General features: G+C 44.7%; 1 protein-coding gene across 2 annotated transcripts in view; it reads right to left on the bottom strand.

Annotated features, from left to right (window-relative positions):
- The window catches only part of arhgef9a (Cdc42 guanine nucleotide exchange factor (GEF) 9a), a 154416-nt gene that overhangs the window by 20315 nt on the left and 111264 nt on the right, over nucleotides 1–22837 (bottom strand). For both annotated transcript variants that reach the window (XM_070881994.1, XM_070881995.1), the window contains one exon: nucleotides 21401–21644. In XM_070881994.1, coding sequence (XP_070738095.1) covers nucleotides 21401–21644 — 244 coding nt within the window. The remainder of the gene's footprint in view (nucleotides 1–21400; nucleotides 21645–22837) is intronic.

Genomic DNA, 22837 nt, shown 5'->3' with positions numbered 1-22837 from the left:
TGAGTCCAGGTGGACCTGCACCTTAGCTCCCGTGAAGTTGCCGATGACCGGTTCAAACAGCAGGGGAAATTTGCTCAGCACTTGAGCACACAAAGCGTCATCCACCGATGACAAAGCTTTAATATCGTTTCAGTTCCACTTTATTTTTTCGAGCTAACTCCTGCCAAACAGCGTTGGACCATTGCCTAGAATGCTCCACAGTGATAGATCATGAACCGCCCCATCGTACGACACCTTGACTGCTGCACTGCCAATCACTGGTCTGAGCTCTTTGGTGTAGGTACGCAATTTTGCATTTACTGGACTCAGCTTGGGTTTCACGGCCTTGGTGTCCCACAGCTTTTCGAAAGTCCTCCGGCTTATAATTGACTGACTCGCACCCGTGTCTAATTCCATAGATACCCGCATGCCATTCAGTTTTACTTCAATCATTATCGGTTGGCTCTTTGTCAGGAACGAATGTACACTATACACTTCCTTCTTGGGTATCTCGGGTTGCATTGCCGGATCCGCTCCAGATCGGCCATCATCATCCACATGGTGTATCACAGCACACTTGCTGAGCTGCGGACACATTCGCTGAAGGTGCCCCATTTTCGCACAGCTTCTACAAATATACTGTCTGAAACGGCACTGATGAATTGATGATTGGCCCCACAATGCCAACAGGATGAAATCGGATTCATGCCCAATGGCGGACTTCGAGCAGCTCCAGGTTTTGCAAACACAGTCGGGTAGGCCCTGCCAGGTGCAGCTCTGCCAACCGCCAACAGAATCTGGTGCACAGTACTTACCGTGGAGTTCCGTGAGGATATCTGCTTTGTACTATCGACCGTGGTCAGGCAAGCCTGGGCGATCGTGATGGCCCTGCTCAGATCCAGCGTCTCTGCAGCCAGCAGCTTCCACAGGATCACCTCGTGGTTTATGCGTATTACAAAGACGTCACGCAGCATGTCTTCCAAAGCGGTTCCAAACTTACACGGCCCAACGAGCCGTCTCAAGTCGGCAACAAATTCTGCCACAACCTGGCCCTCAGAACGAACATGCTTGTAAAAGTGCTATCTCGAGATAATGATGCATTCTTTAGGTTTGAGATGGTCCCGAACCAGAGCACACAATTCCTCATAGGACGTGCAGGTGAGAGCAGATTTTTTTAATGAGGTCATTGATTTTTGGACCACAAACCGTGAGGAAAATCCCCCTGCGTCTAACTGCGTCAGTGTCTTCATCCATCTTGTTAGCCATGAAGTACTGGTCGAGGTGATCTGCAAAATCCTCCCAGTCTTCTCCCTCCACGAATCGCTCCAGGATTCCAACGGTGCTCATTTTTTTGTTTTGTGCGTGAAAGTTCGTATTGTGCCTCGTCGCCAAATGTTGCGTATGCAATAACTCAATAGGCTTAGTACTGTGAACTCAATCAGGTGCGACCTGACTCTACTTTATTAGCTCTCAAAGTGAGGATTAAACATGGAGGCTTTCTTTATACACAAGGGCTGCACGTGTGTGTCTGTGACGCAATGACCTCCGATGGTCGCTCCCCCTAGTGGCAGGTAAACCCAGATATACATACGTTACAATTTTCTTGGCAGTTTCTAGACAACAGTTGATATCTGTGTGTTAACTCCTCCACAACTCCAGGCACCTCTTATTGTCATTCGCACTGTAATCCCTGTCCCCATGAATATCTATTAGGCAGTTGTACGTATACAATTTGGCAGCCATTTGCTGCTTCACTCTCCAACACTTGTGGTGCTTGGCAGGCAAGCTGCTCCTGATATCGCCGAGGCTCCATCTTTAGCCTGCCTGACTAGGATGTTGACTGAGTTGTGATTCAATCAATTCCTTCTCTTTTTCCCAGGACAAGAGAAATAAAAATATAAGATGCAGGAAATGCAAACCAGGTCAGTGAACTACTGTAAAGAGAGAAAAGACAGGTTTTGATTTTCAAGTTCAGCATCCTTCATCAGAACGGAATGGAGTCATTTTAACCCAATATGTAACTTCAGTTATGTGGTGAGACTAAAGAAACTCTGTTTCTTTCTCCACAAATGATGCCTGACTTGCTGAGTATTTCCAGCATTGTCTATTTTTTACTAAATAAGCTGGAGCTGTTCTCCTTACAGCAGAGACGGTTAGGGGAGATGTAATAGAGGCATTCAAAATCATGAAGAGTAAATAAGGAAAACCTGTTTCCAGTGGAAAACGGGTCTGTATCCAGAGGACATAGATTTAAGGTAATTGACAAACGAACCAGAGTCGAGACGAGGAGTTTTTTTTATAACGCAGCGAGTTGTGATCTGTCTGAAATGGTGGTGGAATCAGATTCAACAATAGCTTGCAAAAGGGAATTGGATAGATACTTAGAGTGAAAAAAATTACAGGGCTATGGGGCAAAAGCAGGGGAATGAGACTAATTGGGTAGCTCTTTCAAAGCGCTGGCACAGGCATGATGGGCCGAGTAGCCTCCTTCTGTGCTGTATCATTCTATGGGGCTGAAATTGATGGCCTTACTGCCCACTGCTGCCGACTGTCGCCCTCTGCTGCCGACATTCCTCCTCAAGTTGCGCCCAGTACCAGTTTCGATTTGGTCTGTAGCGGACGGGAGGGGAGAACCGTCGAGAACGTCAGCGGACGGCCAAGTGGCACAACTGATGTCCCGCCCGCTGAGCTGCCAGATTGGTGCGGGTGGGAGTCAGCGGGAGTCGGCGCCAGAATGGGGGTGGACATCTGTGAGGAGGGCTAGTCTATCCCTGACGGTGAGTATGAAGCGCTGAAAGAAAAGGTTAGTAAACATTTTAAAAATGTTTCTTTATAGCGACTTAACTTGATGGGGGGGGTCCCTTGAATGTCTTCCGATGTTTTTTTTTTAATGCATTTTATTTGCAGCTCTTCAAACCTTCGTGGTCCCGACTCCATCCTCGGCGGCACTTGGGCGGCAAGCACCTTTGCCGCCGAGAATGAGAGCTCCCTCCCGCTGCCACCCAGATTGATGGCGTAAGTCCCTCTTTTGCCGCCCACCGCACTTTCAAGGACTTTTTTTGCCGAAAACCGCGCCCAGAGTACCGTCAGGTTTCTCGGCGGCCATCGGCGAACCTTTGGGCGGCCCTTGCCCTTCACCAATTTTCGGCCCATAAACTCTAGACCATTCGAAAGACAAGTTTCTAACATGGAGTTCTAAATGCAGGTTTACATTGAGCTACCTCTGCTTAGATCAGCAATCTAGTCTGTAGCCAGAAGTGGGGGAAGGTTAGTTTGGCAATGGTGCATTTGGAAGCATACCCTTGCAAACCTCAATGCCTTTAGCAGTGAAGGGCAGAAAAAGGAGCAAAGTTAGGAAACAAATAACTTATTTAAGACTGTTACTTTCACATCATTGGGTTTCCCTATGAAGCATCTGTCTTGCTGTGACTGAATGCACACAGGAATGAAGATTAAGGCTTGCCTACAATCTGACACCAACGTGTGAAATAAGCAATCACTGCTGTTTCTCATTTGAATTTCTTTACATCTATAAGTGAATATTCCAGAATTTAATCTGAAGAAAACATCATTCCAAACTGTGAAAAATCAGACATCAAGTTATTTCTGGTTCCCAACACAGATCTAATAAAAACATGAGTCATGTGTTGCTTTCTCTCCATCCAATTATTCCCTTTTTTGGCAGGCATTTCTTCTCACTCACAGTCGATATGACAGAAATATTATCAGGATGATTCACATAACATAAATAATAAAATCACAGTGTAATGAAGAATGGACCAATAAAAAGAAACACCAAAATATAAATGGCAGCAGCCCCAGTGATATCAAGTTAAGACATTCACGTGAGCCTGTTGGCCACTTATTGTTGCATAAGATGGCATGAAATGAGATAAGACTGTTTGGTCCACCAAGCCCATTCCTTCCAACAGACTGCATACAATTTCCACTATCATGATCTCTATCTAGCTTAATCTTCTAAAGATTTATATAAATGCAGGTAAAACTTCCAAGAAGGTAAAGCTGCATGGCTACTGTTCCGAATATATTTTTACAAATTGGATTCAGAACTCCAATGCAAACTGGTCAAATTTGTAAATGATGTTAAATTAAGAGGAGGTGGAACAGATGGGTAGGAGGAAGTGTCAAGGAACCTGCAAATGAGTTTATGAAATCTGTAGGAGAGCAATGGAATCAGTTACTAACAAATGCAAGGTATTGCACAATGGAAGGAATAATGGATGCTACAAGTATATTAAAATAGTGAAAAAGTTGTTAAAGGCGAAGGTGAAAGAGATCGAGAATTGATAAATTCTGGACTTCACTGGCTAGAATGGGCAGAAATATCTAGCTCATATGTCAAATCACAACGGAATAGCAATGAACAAGGCAAATCCAAGAACATAAAAACATAAGAAATAGGAGCAGGTGTAGGCCATACGGCCCCCCCCCCCAGCCTGTCCGCCATTCAATAAGATCATGGCTGATCTTATCTTGGCCTCAACTCCACTTTCTTGCCTGTTCCCCATAACCCTTGACTCCCCTATAGTTCAAGAATTTGTTCCAGTCTTGAATATTCCAGCCTTGAATATATTCAATGACAGCTTCCACAGCTCTCTGGCGTAGAGAATTCCAAAGATTCACGACCCTCTGAGAGAAGAAATTCCTCCTCATCGCCGTCTTAAATGAGCAACTCCTTCTTCTGAAACTAAGTCCCCTAGTTCTAGATTCCCCACAAGGGGAAAACATCCTTTCAGCATCTACCCTGTCAAATATCCTCAGAATGTTATATGTTTCAATAAGATCACCTCTCATCCTTCGAAACTCCAATGAGTACAGGCCCAACCCGCTCAACCTTTCCTCATAAGACAACCCCTTCATCCCAGGAATCAACCTAGTTAACCTTCTCTGAACTGCCTCCAATACAAATATATCCCTCCTTAAATAAGGAGACCAAAATTGTATGCAGTTCTCTAGGTACTTCAAAAGTACTTCATTGGCTGTAAAGCGTTTGAGATGTTTGGTGATTGTGAATGGCGCATGTTTTTTTTTGTTAGGTGCAGTCTCACCAATACCCTGTACAGTTGTAGCAAGACTCCCCTACTTTTATACTCCATTCCCCTTGCAATAAAGGCCAACATTCCATTTACTTTCCTAATTACTTGCTGTACCTGCATACCAACTTTTCGTGTTTCATGTACGAGGACGCCCACATCCCTCTGTACCGCAGCATTATGTAGTCTCTCTACATTTAAATAATATTTTGCTTTTCTATACTTCCTACCAAAGTGGATAACCTCACATTTTCCCACATTATACTCCATCTGCCTAATTTTTGCTCACTCACTTAACCTATCTATGGCTCCTATTTTCCCCAATCAAAAATTATAGTGTCCACTTACCTGTACGCATGTTTCTTTCAACCCTGTCAGCACCGGGAAAAAAAAAACATAGGTTTCCGGTAAACGAAACCGAAATATGGCGCCGGCGCTACCTGTGTCCATCTGGGGGGTGGAGCTAACAGTGTGCGCCTAAAATGCACCGCGCATACGCTTAAAAAAAGAGTGTGCATGCGCAGATTTTTTAAAAATCAGCACATGTAGGGTCTGTCTGGATCACCAGTGAGAATCCATTGGTGGCAGAGGTGGCTTTGCAGGTGGGAAATACAGCTTCAATCAAAAGATGGACGCAAGGGAAGGGCGCACAGAATGTGAAAGGGGCAGAGACGGAGACATAGAAGGGGAAGCTGTAAGGGCCAAGAGATTTCTCACGGAAGAAATTGAGCCCCTGGTAGAATGAATTGAGAGTAGATAGGAAGTTCTTGAAAACAAAGGGAGCTTCGGTAAAAAGAAAATTAAACCCTCTGTACTCGCAAAAGTTTGGGACCAGGTCGCAGTAGAGTTTAATACAATATCCATTACCCCAAGAACCGATGCACAGCTCGAAAAGAAGGATCTTGGACAAGCAGTGACTTTAAGTAATAATTTACATTTAAATTTATTTTCATTTTTAATTCTATTTATATTTCTGCACTGCAATAACATCTGTAAATGCGATGCGCGTGCGTGCGTGCGTGTGTGTGTGTTCAGAAGGACCCTCTCTTAAAAGTTTCATTTTCATCTTTGCAGAACATGATTCACAGATCAACTGAGAATGGTCCCAAACTGGAGGAGGTCCGGCAAGTCGGCTGCAACTAACAGCCATGGAGCAGAGGATAGCGTCAATGATTAAATCTTACAGGAGAAGACCAACCATCAATGCGGAAGCTGGGCCTAGTTTTCCAAGAGAGGGTAAGCCCTGAAAATTGCACAGTCTGGGTTGGCTAAATGTTACATACTGCCTGTGCTGCCAATGCTTCTCCTTCCTCCCTGCTGCTAACCAAGCATCCCTGTTATGTTTTGCAGATGTTGCACATCAGGAGGAGACAGATGGTGCACCTGAAGTATGTTCAGGAAACTGCCATTCCAGTTATTCTACATCAGGAGAATGAAGGGCAGCAGGAAGACTTTGACAGCGAGAGGGTTACACTGGATTTGGAGATGGTGAACCCCTCGAGGATTCCAAGCCCTTTCTTGAGCGAATCAATTGACGGGACATTTCTAGGTTGTGCCATCTGAGGCTGCGGGTCCCAGTGTGTCGCAGCAAGCCGCACTTGTGAGACATCAGAGGAGGGTGAAAGGGAGAGCTGAAGCAGAAACACAGGATGCAGAGAACATAGGACATCTCGTGGGGATGAGTGGGGAGAACATTCAACAATCGAGATTGCTCCTGGAAACATTCGGTGGGGTGATGGTAGAATTAGCAGGGCTAAGAGATGAAGTAGCAACACTGGCTGGAGGAATGTGTGAGGTGAGGGGAGAAACTGTGGGACTGTCATTAGAGGTAGCAAGACTTTCGGGACAGATGACAGAGGTGGTACCAGCAATAGGGGGGCGGGGGTGGGGCCCTTACCCAGGCTGTCATTGCTGCCAGGAACGTTTATAACTCCACACCAAAATCAAGGGTTGATCCACAGGCTGAGGATGATCACAAAGAGGAACCCAGGCCTTCCACATTGACACATGCTAGCTCTGTCCCTGTCGTAAGCCAACAACAAGAAATGCGCCGTCGGAAAAAACACAGAATAAACCTTGGGGTGGGTGGGGGAGGGGAGCGAGGAAGCAGAAGTCTGCAACAACGGGCCTGCACAGGGGTAGCGGCATCAACAGGGGCAGGAGGGGACTGAGAATTTTAAATTGGAGGCATTGTTGGACCAGGAGCCAATGTAGCGCAGTGAGTACAGGGGTAATGGGTCAGCGGGACTTGATGTGGGATAGGATATATGCAGCAGAGGTTTGGATGAGCTTAAGTTTAAGGAAGGCGGAGGATGCAAGCCCATTGCAAGAACATTGCAATAGTTGTCGGGACATGAAAAAGGTACAGGTTAGGGCTTCAGCAGATAGGCTAAGGCAAGAGTGGAGGTAGGCTTCAATACAAGGCTAACATACTTATGAGGTTGATCAGACCCTATTCTCCTTTATAAATACATTTTTACGCTAATTAAATATCCCTTCAAATATATTATTGTTTATTTAGGTCCACCTAAGCAATGCAACACTGTATTAATAGATTGAAAATTTTAGGGGGATTATTTAAAAAGATAATTTAATGTCCAGTCTTTATTATAAATCACTGATGCTTTCCTATGTGCCTGGAGTGTGTTGCACTGTCTTGTGTGGAGCCTGAGATAGCAACGGGTCAAGTCGGCTGCATAGAAGAATAGGGAAAGGCTGCCCTGGGTGTTTATTGAAGGATGCCTCCTGTTTCTGTGCTGATTTTGGCTGCCGTTTGCAATAAGAAGGCTTCCCTCCACTTTTGGAGTATCTTTGGAAATCTTTTGCCACTTGGAACTTCGATGGAAAAGGCGAGTGGTGAAGATTTCTGTTTAATTTGTCTGCCTGCAGTTCTCTCAAACGAGGAGAAGCATTAAATGTAAGTTTTATTTAAGCTGCATAATTTCTAACTGCATTAAGTTGATAGAGAACAGCCATGGAGGCTCTTCGACCAGGGGTAGGAGCGGCCCAGCACCGATTTCTTTCAGTGTAGGTAAAGATATTTCAAATGGTGTTGCATGTGTCTGTGCACGGTTTCAAAAAAAAACTTTATTGGGGAAAGTGGTCTTATGGCCAGAAAGGGTGCGTAAACTGCTTTTTAATGTACACCAGCGCCAGAATATATGGCGCCAAACATCCTGGTGCTGGTGGTTGGTGCCGGTGCCCCAACATTGGGGAAACTTTTAACTGATCTTCAGCGCTAGAAAAATCACTGGGTAAAATCGGGATCTAAATCCCTTTGCAGACTCTTTGTGTTCTCCTCACAACGTGCTTTCCCACTTATCTTTGTATCGTCAGCAAATTTGGCTGCAATACACTCGGTCCCTTCATCCAAGTCATTAATCTAGATTGTAAATAGTTGAGGTCCCAGCACTGATCCCTGTGGCATCCCACATGTAACAGTTTGTCAACCTGAAAATGAGCCATTTATCCTGACTCCCTGTTTTCTATTAATTAGCCAATCCTATATCCATGCTAATATATTACCCCCAACACCATGAGCTCGTATCTTGTGCAGTAACCTTTTATGTGGCACCTTATTAAATGCCTTTTGGAAATCCATCTACTGGTTCCCCTTTATCCACCCTGCTCATTACATCCTCAAAGAACTCTAATAAATTTGTCAAACACGATTTCCCTTTCTTAAAAGCATGACTATGTTTGATTGTATTATGATTTTCTAAATGTCCTGCTACTACTTCCTTCATAATGGATTCCAGCATTTTCCCAATGACAGATGTTAGGCTAACTGGCCTATAGTTTCCTGCTTTCTGTCTCCCTCCTTTCTTGAATAGAAATGTTACATTTGCGGTTTTCCAGAATCTAGGAAATTTTAGAAGATTACAACCAATGCATCCGCTATCTCTCCAGCCACTTATTTTAAGACCCTGGGATGCATGCCATCAGGTCCAGGGGGCTTGTCCACCTTTAGTCCCATTAGTCTCCCTAGTACGTTTTCCATAATAATGGTGATTGTTTTAAGTTGCCCCCTCTCTTTGACCCCTTGATTATCTATTATTGGGATGCTTTTAGTGTCTTCTACCGTGAAGACTGATACAAAATATTTGTTCAAAGTCTCTGCCATTTCCCTATTTCCCATTATTAATTCCCCAGTCTCATCCTCTAAGGGACCAATGTTTATTTTAACTACTCTCTTTTGTATATATCTGTTGAAGCTCTTACTGTCTGTTTTTAGATTTCTTGTGAGGTTACTCTCATAATCTATCTTCTCTCTCTTTATTATTTTTTTAGTCATCCTTTGCTGATTTCTAAAAATTTCCCAAATCATCTGGCCTACCACTAATCTTTGCAACATTGTATGCCTTTGTTTTCAATTTGATACCATCCTTTACTTCCTTAGTTAGCCACGGATTGTTCATCCTTCTCTTAGAATCTTTCTTTCTCATTGGAATATATATTTGCTGAGAGTTCTCAGGTGGGGCTGTCAGCAGCCGGGACTTCCAGGTGCACAGCTAGTCCAGGGCATCATGCTAGGCCATCTGTCCCATCTCCCTCACACACACAGCAGGCCTCAAGTGGCCTTGCTACAGGCACTGAGGACCCATTGAGGAGAAGCAGTAGGTGAGGGAGGGGGATGAGGCAGAGGGGTGGGAAATGCCTATGCAAGACCCACTGATGAAAGATATGGTCATGGGTCCTATGTAAAGAAAGATGTAAATGTTATTCATCTCTTGTATTATTTAAAGGGGCGGGTTCCACATTGTGTTTTCTTTGAGGGGGGGTGGGGTTTTTGGGGTTGTTTGAGGGTTGTGTTTCCAATGAAATGTAACATTGAACGTTTCCTTCCACCTCTGGTATATGACTGTTAACTTGTAACAGAGAGGAGGCAGTATCGTGCCACAATACGCGGTTATTATTAGCTGTATCCCTCAGCTCACTCCAGTTAAGCGAAGCATTCCCTTATGAGCCGCTGCCGAATAGCTCCGCCATTGCCAACACTGACACGCTGCCACCTCCGTGGATGCTACTGGTGCTCATCATGTTGCTGTGTATTCGGGGCGTCGGTAGGCTCCTGGGTCCTCCTCCTAGTCCTGTGGTGGCCCTGCAATCCCGATATCTAGGGGCGCTCCTCCTTCGGCCACCGACATGGCCAACAGTCCTTCTCTGTTCACGACGCCTTGCTAGAGCATGTAGAATGCGATGCTGGTGAACTAGTATTGCCCCCATTAAAGTTTTACAAACTCGGAGGCTCACCATCGTGCTGTGTTTAAACCTTGCACTGACTGTGACCTCCAAGGGAAGCTTCCTCATCCCTTTAAATAGCCACCAGTTGATGATTCTGCAAGCCTGCACTGAATGTTTTTCCCAACGTTGTTCTTGGCGGTCACTAAATGAGGCGGCCGCACCTAGTTTACCGACCAGGACGCAAGCATGGCCGTTGCACCAGGACTGCCGGGATCACACTGATCATCAGCAGCCAAGCACTACTGGTTTGCACCCCCGGTGAACCTTTAATGAATTTTTGTTCGGGGCACTAAACGCCAAGCTCCAGGTCAGTGACCTCTTATGCTCCCATTAACGCCCCCTCTGGCCGTTAATTGAGGTGTTAGACAACCGAAAATCTAGCCCTTGGACTTAAAAAAAATATATTTTACTGAAATAGTGGCTTGCTGCAATAGATTTTATAAGTTTTTAAATTGCGCAGGGAGTGCTGTTGGACGATTGTAAGGCTTCGGATGGTAAAGGAAGGCCTCTGAGAAGACAGAAAATGCTGGAAATACTCAGATCAGGCAGCATCTTTGGAACGAGAAAGAGCGTTCACATCTCAGGTCAAGATGCTGCCTAACCTGTTGAATATTTCCAGAATTTTCTGCTTTTATTTCAAATTTCCAGCATCCGCTCGCCAAGGGAAGAAGAAGAAGCCGAAGAGGAAGATGCAGAGGAGGAGGAAGTGGAAGGAAGGATGAAACACAGACAGCCCCTTTCTGGCCGTGATATTCAGGATGGAATCATCTTCCTGCGGTACCAATGACTGCAACCCCAATTCCTCTTTCAATATTAGTCCCACACCTTATTTCCCTCTGTTACTGACCATCACAGCGTCTTCTTGGCCACAATGCTGAAATAAAAGCCACCACAAAGCAAACTTTCCAATCCAACTTTATACATCTATCTATCCAATATGACATCAAGAAGTCAACTAATCACCCTTATGCATTCCCTTAGTGACTGTCTTGTGTGTGCCTTTGCCTATCCTACCGATGTCACGCAGTCATCACCATCATAGGCAATCCCTTGAACTTGAGGAAAACTTGCTTCCACTCTAAAAGTGAGTTCTCAGGTGACTGTACAGTCCACTGCGGGAGTTACAGTCTCTGTCACAGGTGGGACAGACAGTGGTTGAAGGAAAGGGTGGGTGGGGAGCCTGGTTTGCCGTACGCTCCTTCTACTGTCTGCGCTTGATTTCCACATGCTCTTGGCAACGAGACGCAAGGTGCTTAGCGCCCTCCCGAATGCTCTTCCTCCACTTTGGACGTTCTTGGGCCAGGGGTTCCTAGATGTCAGTGGGGATGCACTTTATCAAGTAGGCTTTGAGGGTGTCCTTGAAAAGTTTCCTCTGCCCACCTGGGGCTCGCTTGCCATGCCGGAGCTCCGAGTAGAGCGCTTGCTTTGGGAGTCTCGTGTCGGGCTGTAGTATGGTTTGTGGAAGACTGCTGACTTTCAGTGGGGGGAACTGCAGATGGCCTTGCTGGTCAACCTCGTGGTGGCTGGGGAATGTCAAATCGAGTGACAATGTTTCTTCTTCTTTACTCTCCGCTCCCTCTTCCTGGTCAACCACTGGCTGGGCAGGCTACATTTCTTGGGTGTGTGAAATGAAGAAGGCACAAGGGTAGAGTTGTGTTGAGGGGCGGGGGCAGGAAAACAAGAGGTGCATACTTACACCATGTGCATTTTGTAAATCAGGAGATATTATGGGATAAGGGGGAAGTGGGATGTGAGAAGGAGAATAATGTATGAGGATACTGGCATCTTGTATCCTTTCAGCCCCGCTGCTGGCCAAGGGCTCAGCCATGCCCGTGCCAAGAATGGCCAGCACCGTCTCCTCCAAGGGGGTGAGGTGAAGCTAGGAATGGGAGGTGTGCCTCGTGTTTGGTAGAGATTGTTGGTAGGTGAGTGATGGGGCTAGAAATTTGGTTGTTTAGCACCAGAAAGGGTGCTGCCTGCGGTATTATTTCGAGTGGCTGCTAACTTCAGATAGCTGTTAACTTCAGCCCGCAGTGGCACCAGCAGGTTTTTGGCCTGCTCCAATTTCTATTCCTAAGGCTCTGAAAATCCGCGATGGTGTCGGGCACCTCTGGGGAGGATCCCTGATTTGATCAGCAATAGCAGGCATATCTGACCCACTGAAGCAGCTGGAAAATCTGGTGGCATAGTGCCCATCTGGAGGTTTCTGGATTCCTTGGAAAACATTAATTAGCTGTTCCCTATAGAACAATTGTTGCTCACCTACCAAAAACATTTTTAAGTCCTCGTATGTGCAGGCCACAATTCCGGCCCGGACCCCCAGAAGGGACCCATGTCTAATCCTGGTTAAAAACAACACCTGGGCAGATCAGGCCTATCTCTGTCAGCCATATAGCGGGTCCTACTAATGGCCCAGGATATGGGAACTGAAATGCATTGCAGTAACTCACCAAGCCTTTTTCAACAGAACTTCACAAACCTGCGACCTCTACCACCTAGAAGGACAAGGGCAGCATGGGAACACCACCACCTCCAAATTCCTCTTCAAGTCACACACCATCCTGACTTGAAACTATATCACAGTTCCTTCATTGTTGTTCGCTCAAAATCCTGCAACTTCCTCCCTAACAGCATTGTGGGAGTACCTTCACCACCAGGACTGCAGCGGTTCAAGGTTCAAGCGGTTCATACACCACCACCTTCTCAAGGGCAATTAGAGATGGGCAATAAATACTGGCCTTGACAGTGACACCCACATCCCGTGAATGATTTAAAAAAATGCTCCAAGCTCCCATCGACATCGATGGCCATTCTTGAATCAAGCGGCGGTTCTGCTCCTAACTGGCTACAGGGGAAACTTCTATGAAAGGCCTGCGTGTTTGGGTTCTGGCATAGATTCCAGTCTGTTCGAACAGGCTTTTGCCAAAATTACAACAAGTGTATGTTAGAACAGCTGTAGGTTTTCAGGGCCTTTATCAGGGCATTATTGATGGCACCCACATAGCGATCTGGGGCCATACATATGGTGTTCATGAATCACATAAATGTGAAGATGATCAGTGACTTGGAACACAGGATCATGCACATTAATGCAACAGCTATGACTCATTTATTTTAAAGAAAACTTCTGTTCCTGGTTTATTTAAAGATTAAGGCAAACTGGGAGAATGCCTCTTCAGACATCTTTTCAAGCATGGCTCAGACATTCTTGCAATATACATAAGTACCAAGTGAACATAAATAGAAAGAAAAGTAAAAAAAACTGTGGATGTGGATGTCGTAGACCCTTCATCAGTCCCTTCATCAGAACTGTTCTGATAAAGGGTCACTGACCTGAAACATTAACTCTGTTTCCTACTCCATCCATGCTGTCTGACCTGCTGAGTATTCCAGCATTTTCTGTAGATACTATGAGACTGATGCAACCATCAGAATCATTATTGAACATACTATAGGCTTCTGATGCTAAATGAATCACCTTATATTTCAGTTCCACCAAATTACCTTGTTACCTTATGAAAATGATCTTGTCTGCTGCATGCTATACAACTTTGCCATTCATGGAACCTAAACCGTGAAGCAGGTGAAGGAGGAGGTGCACTAAGGCTGCAAGGATATGGACAATGGGGTCAAGTTTCGGCCTGAGTTGCTCCTATTTTTTTGGAGCAACTGGTTTAGAATGGAATATCTTAGAAATTGCAATTCTTGGCATTTAGTTTGCTCCAGTTCTAGTCAGTTAGAACAGTTTCATTTTGCAACAGATTTTTTTTTCAAAAGGGGGCGTGTCCAGCCACTTACGCCTGTTTTGAAAGTTTAGGCAGTGAAAACTTACTCCAAACTAACTTAGAATGGAGTAAGTCTAGATTTTTGTACGCTCAGAAAAACCTTGCCTCCACTTTACAAATCAGGTGTAGGGAACGAGGGGAGAAGGGAAGTAATTAAATTCTACAAGCATTCAACAGTCTTACTTATACAAATAAAGAGCCATCCTGAATAAAAAATTATAAACAAAGCAAATACAAAATATTGAATATTCCTACCTGTGTGAAGCAGCAGCAGCCTTCGAGCTGCGGTGCTTCAGGCAGGTCTTCCATGTTGGAGACAGGGGCGGCGTCAGTGACTCGACGGCAGCCCAACAACGGCAGCAAGCAGCCTTCGAGCTGCGGTGCTTCAGGCAGGCCTTCCTTCCCTGTAGGAGACAGGGGTGGCGTCAGTGGCTCGACGGCAGCCGAAGACACAGCAAGCAAGCAGCCTTCGAGCTGCGAGGGAAGCTGAGGCCATTCAGCCACAGGATAGGGGCGGCAGCAGTGACTGACGGCGGCCAAAGACACAGCAAGCAAGCAGCCTTCAAGCTGCGAGGGAAGCTGAGGCCATTCAGCCACGGGATCGGGGTCCACGAGACAAATCAACACTTTTCTTTAAGTCCCTTTAAAAATGGCCAAGTGCCAATGTTTCTGGGCTACTGCGCGTGCGGGCGCGCGCGCTTCAACGTGCACGCGCAGGGCTGCCGGCATGACGTTGCCTCATTTAACTTAGCCCCACCCCCCCCTCCACTTGCCATGCTCTTCATGATGGTATGCAGTTCCAATAAATTGTGCTGCATGATTGCACATGTGATTAGTGAACTCCTCTTCAGTCAATGACAAACCTTGCAGTGTGTTTGCACAGTCTCAACTGACTACAGAAGATAACCATGCTCAGATAGCAACCTTCTTTTATATATAGACCCCATGAGGTCTGAACCCTTAGGCTTTGTGGCTGCAGCAGGATCTTATACCTTTACTGACACCATCATACAATCCTGCTCAAGCATACTTTGTGATTCATCTGGCACTGACTCTTCAAGTTGACTATTCCCTCGGGTGGTGCTTGAGAAAAGTGGAGTGAGGTTCAATGAGAGCTTGAGCTGGTTCTTGGGTAGGCATCTATCGAAACAGAAGATATGTTTGAATGCTGGCTCAATGACATACATTTGCACGCTGCTTAAATGGCAATGTGTGTGTGGTACTTGGAGTGTATGGCTCTGTGGGAGTGAATGAATGAGTGACTCAGTGAGTGAGTAGCAGAGAAAAAGGTAGCAGGCAGTGGATGGTATTAGCTCTGAGTTTGGGAAACTTTACCCTACTCCAATTCCTCAGTGCTGTCAGTCCCTACAATTTCCAGCATTGTTTCTTTAAAGTGACTCAGATTTGAAATTGCGATGAATTGCTATTTTGAAAGATCTTTTCCTACGTGGCTATGCTTCATCCTGTTATGTCCTGTCTTGTCCAGAAGGCAGAGAAGTAGGTTTGAGCTGCTGGGTGTTTGAAGAGCAAATAAAATGAGATGCTAGTGTCCATCTGGCATCCTAGCATGTGTGTAAGTCAATGAGCAAGCATCATCTACCTAGGCTTGCTTGGAATATTGTTTGCAGTGGACACACAATACAGTTTTAAGTGCAACAAAAGTTTCAGTTTTAAGTTTCAGCTGGATAATATGCTTGCTACAGCGCGGGCCTGCATATTAAGCTATATAAAAGCTACAAGGCTGTCTGAGTGCTTTGAATGCACTACAGTCAAAGTGCAGTAGGTTGAGCGGCAACACTTTAAGGTATACATCGGTTGCTCATCTACTTGATATAGCAAATTGCTAGGTAGCAGAGTTGTGGCAAATTTTCTCTTGAGAAAAATCTTTCTCCTTTACTCTCAGAGCTTCTGGTTGTTGGTCACTGCATTCACCCTTTCTACCACCTCCTCCGACACAGACTGAACACTTTCTTGTAAGGAGGATGTCTTGGAGTGCCAACAAGAATAATCCGCCTTTCACCACTTCCTGAAGCAGCAGCACCACAGCTGCATCCATGAAGCAGGATGTTCATGGCTGCTGTTGCTCCATATTTCAACAGAGAACTTCAGGCTCAGATGAATTTTTCAATGGTTCAAAGCCACCCCTTTAAATGACTGTTGTGGTGTGCCAGAAATTCCTCCCAGTTCTCTGTGTGAGCTCCCAGCCGGAGCTCCAATCCAAGTCAGGAGTTTTCCATGAATATGCAATTGGGATTGGCCTGAAAACATCTGGTTGGCTGTGTGCAATATGTCTAAGCACAAAACCCACTGCTCAGCATTTACATGGCAGAGGTATCAACGTCAAAAAAATGGGCTTAATATCACGTACTGTACACATTAGATAAAGTGTTTAACCAATAATATGTCTAATGAGATCATTCATTAATAAAAAGTAGCATTTCAGTGTCTTAACATCTATCTATTTTACAGTAATCTGCTTCCCATAAATAAACAGTTCTAAGTTAGCAACTATGAGGTCAAAGTTCCACTACACTGGCTCCTGCTCCTGGCACACACTGGGAACGTGTACTAGGAAATTGCAGGTGCCCAGCCTATGAATTTGTGTCCATTTAAGGAGTCAAGAGCTGGCACAACAGAGTTTTTATCCCTATATATTGAAAATGTTATTGTACAGTACACTCATCTCAATTGACACGTGAGAAGCCAAACAAAAAAGGTCATGGGATAAAGAATTTTTTCACACTTGTCAGCCAGCCAAGATGTTGTCGTCTCAAAGCCTCCCTGATAAAGTGCAACATCCCCACTGACACCTGGGAGTCCCTGGCCAAAGACCGCCCTAAGTGGAGGAAGTATATCTGGGAGGGCACTGAGCACCTCGAGTCTCATCACCGAGAGCATGCAGAAATCAAGTGCAGGCTGGGGAAAGAGCGTGCGGCAAACCAGTCCCAGCGACACCTTCCCTCAACGACTATCTGTCCCACCTGTGGCAGAGACTGTGGTTCTCGTATTGGACTGTTCAGCCACCTAAGAGCTCATGTTAAGATTGGAAGCAAGTCTTCCTCGATTCTGAGGGGCTGCTTATGATGATGATGTTGATGTAGTAGTAATATTTGCATTTATATAGCACCTTTATATATAGGCAAATGTGACAACTATTCTGTGCTATTAATTTCCCACATACAACAATGAAATGAATAATTGGTTAAGCTGTTTTTGGTGGTATTGGTTGCAGGCGTAATATTGGCCTTGAGCCTGAGAAAGCTTCTTGCTTTTCTTTGAACAGAGCCATACCATCTTTAGAATTTACCTGAGTCACCAAAGCAAGCAAAACAGCATCTCCAACAATGCAGTACTCCCTCATTGCTGCACTGGAGTATCAGATTATCAACTCAGTCTCTGCTATGGTGTTCAGATGCAAAACATTCTGATCCAAGCTTTATATACATGTTCAATTCGAGGTCTGTACTGAGTTAGCTGATCTGAGCTAAGGCAGGAGTTACAGCATGTCTTCAGGCAGTTTAAGATCATGATCATGATTGCTATCCAATGACCCCTGTGTATATGTATGGCAGGTGAGGTCAAGATCTGATTCAACTGTCATGCTTTCATGATGGATGAAAGCAAGTATGGAATCTACTACATCGGAAACGATGTATACTTCACTGAAAATTGTGCATCTGTCCAATTCCCTTCAAAATCCAGATCCTCCAGCACTAGCAGAAGGCAACAACCTTTGCTCTCTCAATTTGACTTTAGCCTCCACATAATAATCCAAGTGAATGTGCATATCAACATATAACATAACAATAAGCAAAACCTCCAGGAATTCTGTCATTGAGTCAGACAGGATCTTGTTCTTGCAGAAAGCCAGCACGGGCTCGACAGGCTGAATGACCTCCTTCTGTCCTATGATTCTATTTTATGATTCTATTCTATAATTCTGGGACAAATGTTCAAAAGAATGAACCACCAGTATACTGTGCTTAAACTATTCATATTAAATTTGTCTGTTTGCTATATATAATCTATGCCTGGCATACTTTCAGTGCCAGCTTGTGAGCATCATTCATTCCTTTTACTATATTGCCACTCAATTGAAGAGATATGCAAAAACCATTAATCTATTGGCTTGGGAAGTCCTGATTCCCAATTAAAGGTAAAAGGTAATATATCATTGTAAGTTTTTTCTTTAAATCTTCTATGTGCAGCAACACTGATTCATTAATCATTGTTTAATAAACTCTCTATTAAAGTTAACTTTTCTGCATTGTTATCAAGCACAATGGCGCAAGGCATTGCTCCAATAACTTTAATAAAAAGAAAGACAGATATAGAGGGGTCAAAATTGGTGAAGGCCCCCGCCTGCCCAAGTGCCACCCAAAGGACCGCCGATGGCCGCCAAGGTACCTGACGGTACTTTGGGCAGGGTTTTCATCGTAAAAGGTCCTTGAAAAGGTGACGGGCAGCAAAAGAGGGACTTATGTCACCAATCTGGGCAGCAGCCGGCGGGAGCTCCCAATCTCAGCGACAAAGGTGCTTGCCGCCCAAGTGTCACCAAGAATGGAGTCGGGCCCACGGAGGGTCGAAGACCTGAAAAGGAAAAGAGTAAAAAGAAACATCGGAACACCTTCAGGGAACTCCATGCAGGTAAGTCGCTGTAAATAAAACATTTTAAAAGTGTTTATGAACCTTTTTTTTCCAACTCTTCATACTCACCGTCGGGGATAGAACAGCCTCCAGCCAGCGGTTCTTCCCTGTTCTGGCGCCAACTCCCGCCCGCATCAATATGGCATCTTGGCGGGCAGGAGGTCAGTTGCGCCACTCGGCCATTCGCTGACGTTAGCGGGCGGTTCTTCCCTCCTGCCCACTCCACACCAAAAGAAAATGGTACTGGCCGCAACTTCAAGAGGAATGTCGGGGGCAGTCAGCGGCAGTGGGTGGTAAGGCCATCAATTTCAGGCCCAAAGTATTTGTTTAATGTCTCTGCCATTTCCTTATTGCCCATTATAATTTCTCCTGTCTCTGCCTCTAATGGGCCCACATTTACTTTCACTAATCTCTTCCTTTTGACATATCTATAGAAACATTTACAATCTGTTTTTATGTCTCTTGCTAATTTACTCTCATATTTATTTTTCTCTTTTCTTAACAATTTCTTTGTCCTCCTTTGCTGAATTCTAAAATCCTCCCAATCCTCAGGCTTACTACTCTTTTTGGTAACATTATAAAGAAAGAAAGAAAGACTTGGATTTATGTAGCGCCTTTCACGACTGTTGGACATCTCAAAGCGCTTTACCGCCAATGAAGTGCTTTTGAAGTGTAGTCACTTTTGTAATGTGGGAAACATGACAGCCAATTTGTGCATAGCGAGCTCCCACAAACAGCAATGTGATAATGACCAGATAATCTGTTGTTATGCTGATTGAGGGATAAATATTGGCCAGGATACCGGGGATAGGTTCCTTGCTCTTCTTCAAAATAGTGCCATGGGATCTTTTACGTCCACCTGAGACAGCAGGCGTGCCCTCGGTTTAACGTCTCATCCAAATGACAGCACCTCCGACAGGGCAGCACTCCCTCAGTACTGCACTGGATGTCAGCCTAGAGTTATGCGCACAAGTCCCTTGAACCCACAACCTTCTGACTCAGAGGCGAGTGTGCTATTCACAGAGCCATGGCTGATACAACAGAACTGAAAATCTACACAGGGGATGAATGGTGGCCTTAGTGCCTGGTTTGCAGGGTCAGGAGAAAATCCTTTAATAACCATGCCATTGACAGGCATTCATGCCACTAGGGTCACATCTAGGGTGCGCACCTACCGAAGTGGCTACAATCCCAGTTGGGCACTACTTCCATTGGTGGTAGGGATGCTATACCTGGCCCTCAAATCTGCCACCAAGCTCATGGTCTACAGGGTTGTAGTGATACCTGCCATCCTGTATGGCTCAGAGACATGGACAGTATACTGTAGACACCTCAAATCGCTGGAGAAATACCACTAACGATGTCTCCACAAGATCCTGCAAATCCCCTGGGAGGACAGAAGCACGAAAGTTAGCGTCCTCGATCAGGCCAACATCCCCAGCATTGAAGCACTGACCACACTCAACCAGCTCCGTTGCATGGGCCACATTGTTCGCATGCCTGACACAAGACTCCCAAAGCAAGCGCTTTACTCGGAACTCCTACACAGCAAGTGAGCCCCAGGTGGGCAGAGGAAATATTTCAAGGACATCCTCAAACCCTCCTTGATAAAATGCAACATCCCCACCAATACCTTGGAGTCGCTGGCCAAAGACCGCCCTAAGTGGAGGAACAGCATCCGGGAGGGCACTGAGCACCTCGAGCCTCGTCGCCTAGAGCATGCAGAAAGCAAGCACAGGCAGCGGAAGGAGCGTGCTGCAAACCAATCTTCCCAATCACCCTTTCCTTCAACGACTGTCAGTCCCACCTGCGACAGAGACTGTAATTCCCGTATTGGACTGTTCAGTCATCGAAGAACTCATTTTTAGAGTGGAAGCAAGTCTTCCTTGATTTCGATGGACTGCCTATGATAATGATGATGATGACTCCTGGTACTTTAGCCCACCAGGGACCTGGGAACTCCCAACATTGGGAACACCCCAGCCCTTACGTCGATGGCTTTGTTCGAGGTTCTGCCCACAACAGGCTATCCCGAAATCCCTGACTTAAGGCAGTATATCCAGACCCCAGTCTAACTTCCAGCCCTCATAATGCACTCCTGTTGAAGTTACAGCAAGGAGTGTGCTAGAGCAACCCATACATTAAAAAAATTGGGTGAGAATTACAAGGCAATTTTTTTTTGATAATGTGCCATCAGTGGCAGAAGTAGAATACATCTATCACTGATCACATCTGACAATCATAAAGAAGACAAATTTTGAGGTTTAATACCCCCTGGAATCCATCTTCTCTTGTGTTGATAGATCTGCTGTTGGAAGTAATGAAAAATGAATCCTTTGCTATCAATGAACCCTATAATAATCAGCAGCACAATGGTAAATTATAAAGGGGAGAGCGACACTTGAAAGTTGTGGATCTTTCCTAAACCACCATTCTTCCAGTGTCCCACTATCAATCTAAAAGCAGCTATGAACAGTAACCCACTCCCAGAGCTTAGGCTTTGCTTTTACAATTTGTGACAACTATTTCAACTGAGTCAGTCCTTATAATCTGTTCCCACCCATGCAGAATCCTTCATTTTCTTCACCAATAGAACATTTGTGCTCTGCAGAATTTCAACAAACTGAAATGGTTCTTAGCCTGTTATTACTATAAATATAGCAGGGGAAGAGAAATAGCAAATGATCTTGCCTATCTTTTCATCTTCTTGAACCATTTTCCTCTCTTCATGAAGTGCTCGCAACCACCTTTGCTTCTCCTCTGGCTTCTTTACACAGAATAAGTGCACTTCCTCTGTTTCCTTGTTCTTAAGTTTGAAGGCATTCTTGGCGTTAACATTAAATTCATCATCTCTCCCATCACCAACGTCATTCATTTCATACTTGTCCATATCAATTCTGCATTTGTAGTAAAGTATGTCCCGTCGTATTAAATCCTTGAGGAAAGAAATTAAGAAACAACAAGTGTTAGAACAGGAAGCATAGTGCAGATCCATTACTGCAAACATTGGTGATTGTTGGGAGAAGAGATTTGTTTTCGCTCAGAACCCATTAGTTTCACTGCCGCTGGGAATTTTTATGCAAAAATGTGGCACCAAATCATACTACATAGTAATTCATGGGAATTGTTGCAGGATGTTATGCTACTCCAAATAATTTGCCTTAATGAGAGTCTAATTTGTTTTAAATTGAGGTGATAGGCCAAATCCCACAGTGCAGGACAGCACTGTGTAGGGGTACAGTAGAGTAGGCTGTCTGTTACTGAGCTAGTAATCTGGAAGCCTGGATTAATATTCCATTTCAAATTCAACCTTGGCAGTTTGAAAATTTTAACTCAGTTTAAAAAATTAAAACTAAAAAGTTGTGACCTGTAAAAATGCCCTGTAAAATTTCCATACAAATCCAACTGATTCACTAATGTCCTTGAAGGATGGAAATTTGTCATCCTTATCCAGTCTGCCTTATATGTTTCTCCAGTGCCATACCAACATGACTGACTCTTAACTATGCTCAGAAGTGGTCTAGCATGCCACTCAGTTGCATCAGATCACTACAAAGAACAATGCTCACCCACACCGTGCCAGCGATGCCCATAAAGTGTGAATGAATATATCCTTTAAAAGCACCAATGGCAAAAAGGGTAGAAGAGAAGATGGAGTAAATAGTGATGGCAGGCTTTGGTTTTCAAAGCTTGATTATTGCAGGAGCTGTCTACTAATCCAGGTTTAAAAAAATCATAACTGCAAAGCTGTCTATAATGTCACCCAAGCTAGAGGTTGCACCATTGATTTGGCACTGAAAAATTCAAGGCTCTTTGCAAGTTAACTGCAATATCAACCATTTACTGTAAGACAGAATAATATCAATTTTCTATTCCAGTTTAATTCTGAGGATTATATGCCATTTAAGTTAATAACCAATTCCCATGCAGCCACACAAATAAATCAATAAGTAGGAAGGTTTCCTTTGTGAGCTATGTGTAATAAAGTTGTTCTTTATCAATAGGATTATAATTCTATTACACACAGCGGATGCAGGAAATATTCCCCAGCTTTTAAACTGGCCAGTGAATGTGCAAACATTCTTTTAATTTAAAAAAAATATATATAGTTGTTCCCTGGTTAAAAGG

The sequence above is a fragment of the Pristiophorus japonicus genome, chromosome 6 (assembly GCF_044704955.1).
Source record: "Pristiophorus japonicus isolate sPriJap1 chromosome 6, sPriJap1.hap1, whole genome shotgun sequence".
NCBI lineage: Eukaryota > Metazoa > Chordata > Chondrichthyes > Pristiophoridae > Pristiophorus > Pristiophorus japonicus.
This window is presented reverse-complemented; position numbering and strand designations above follow the sequence as displayed.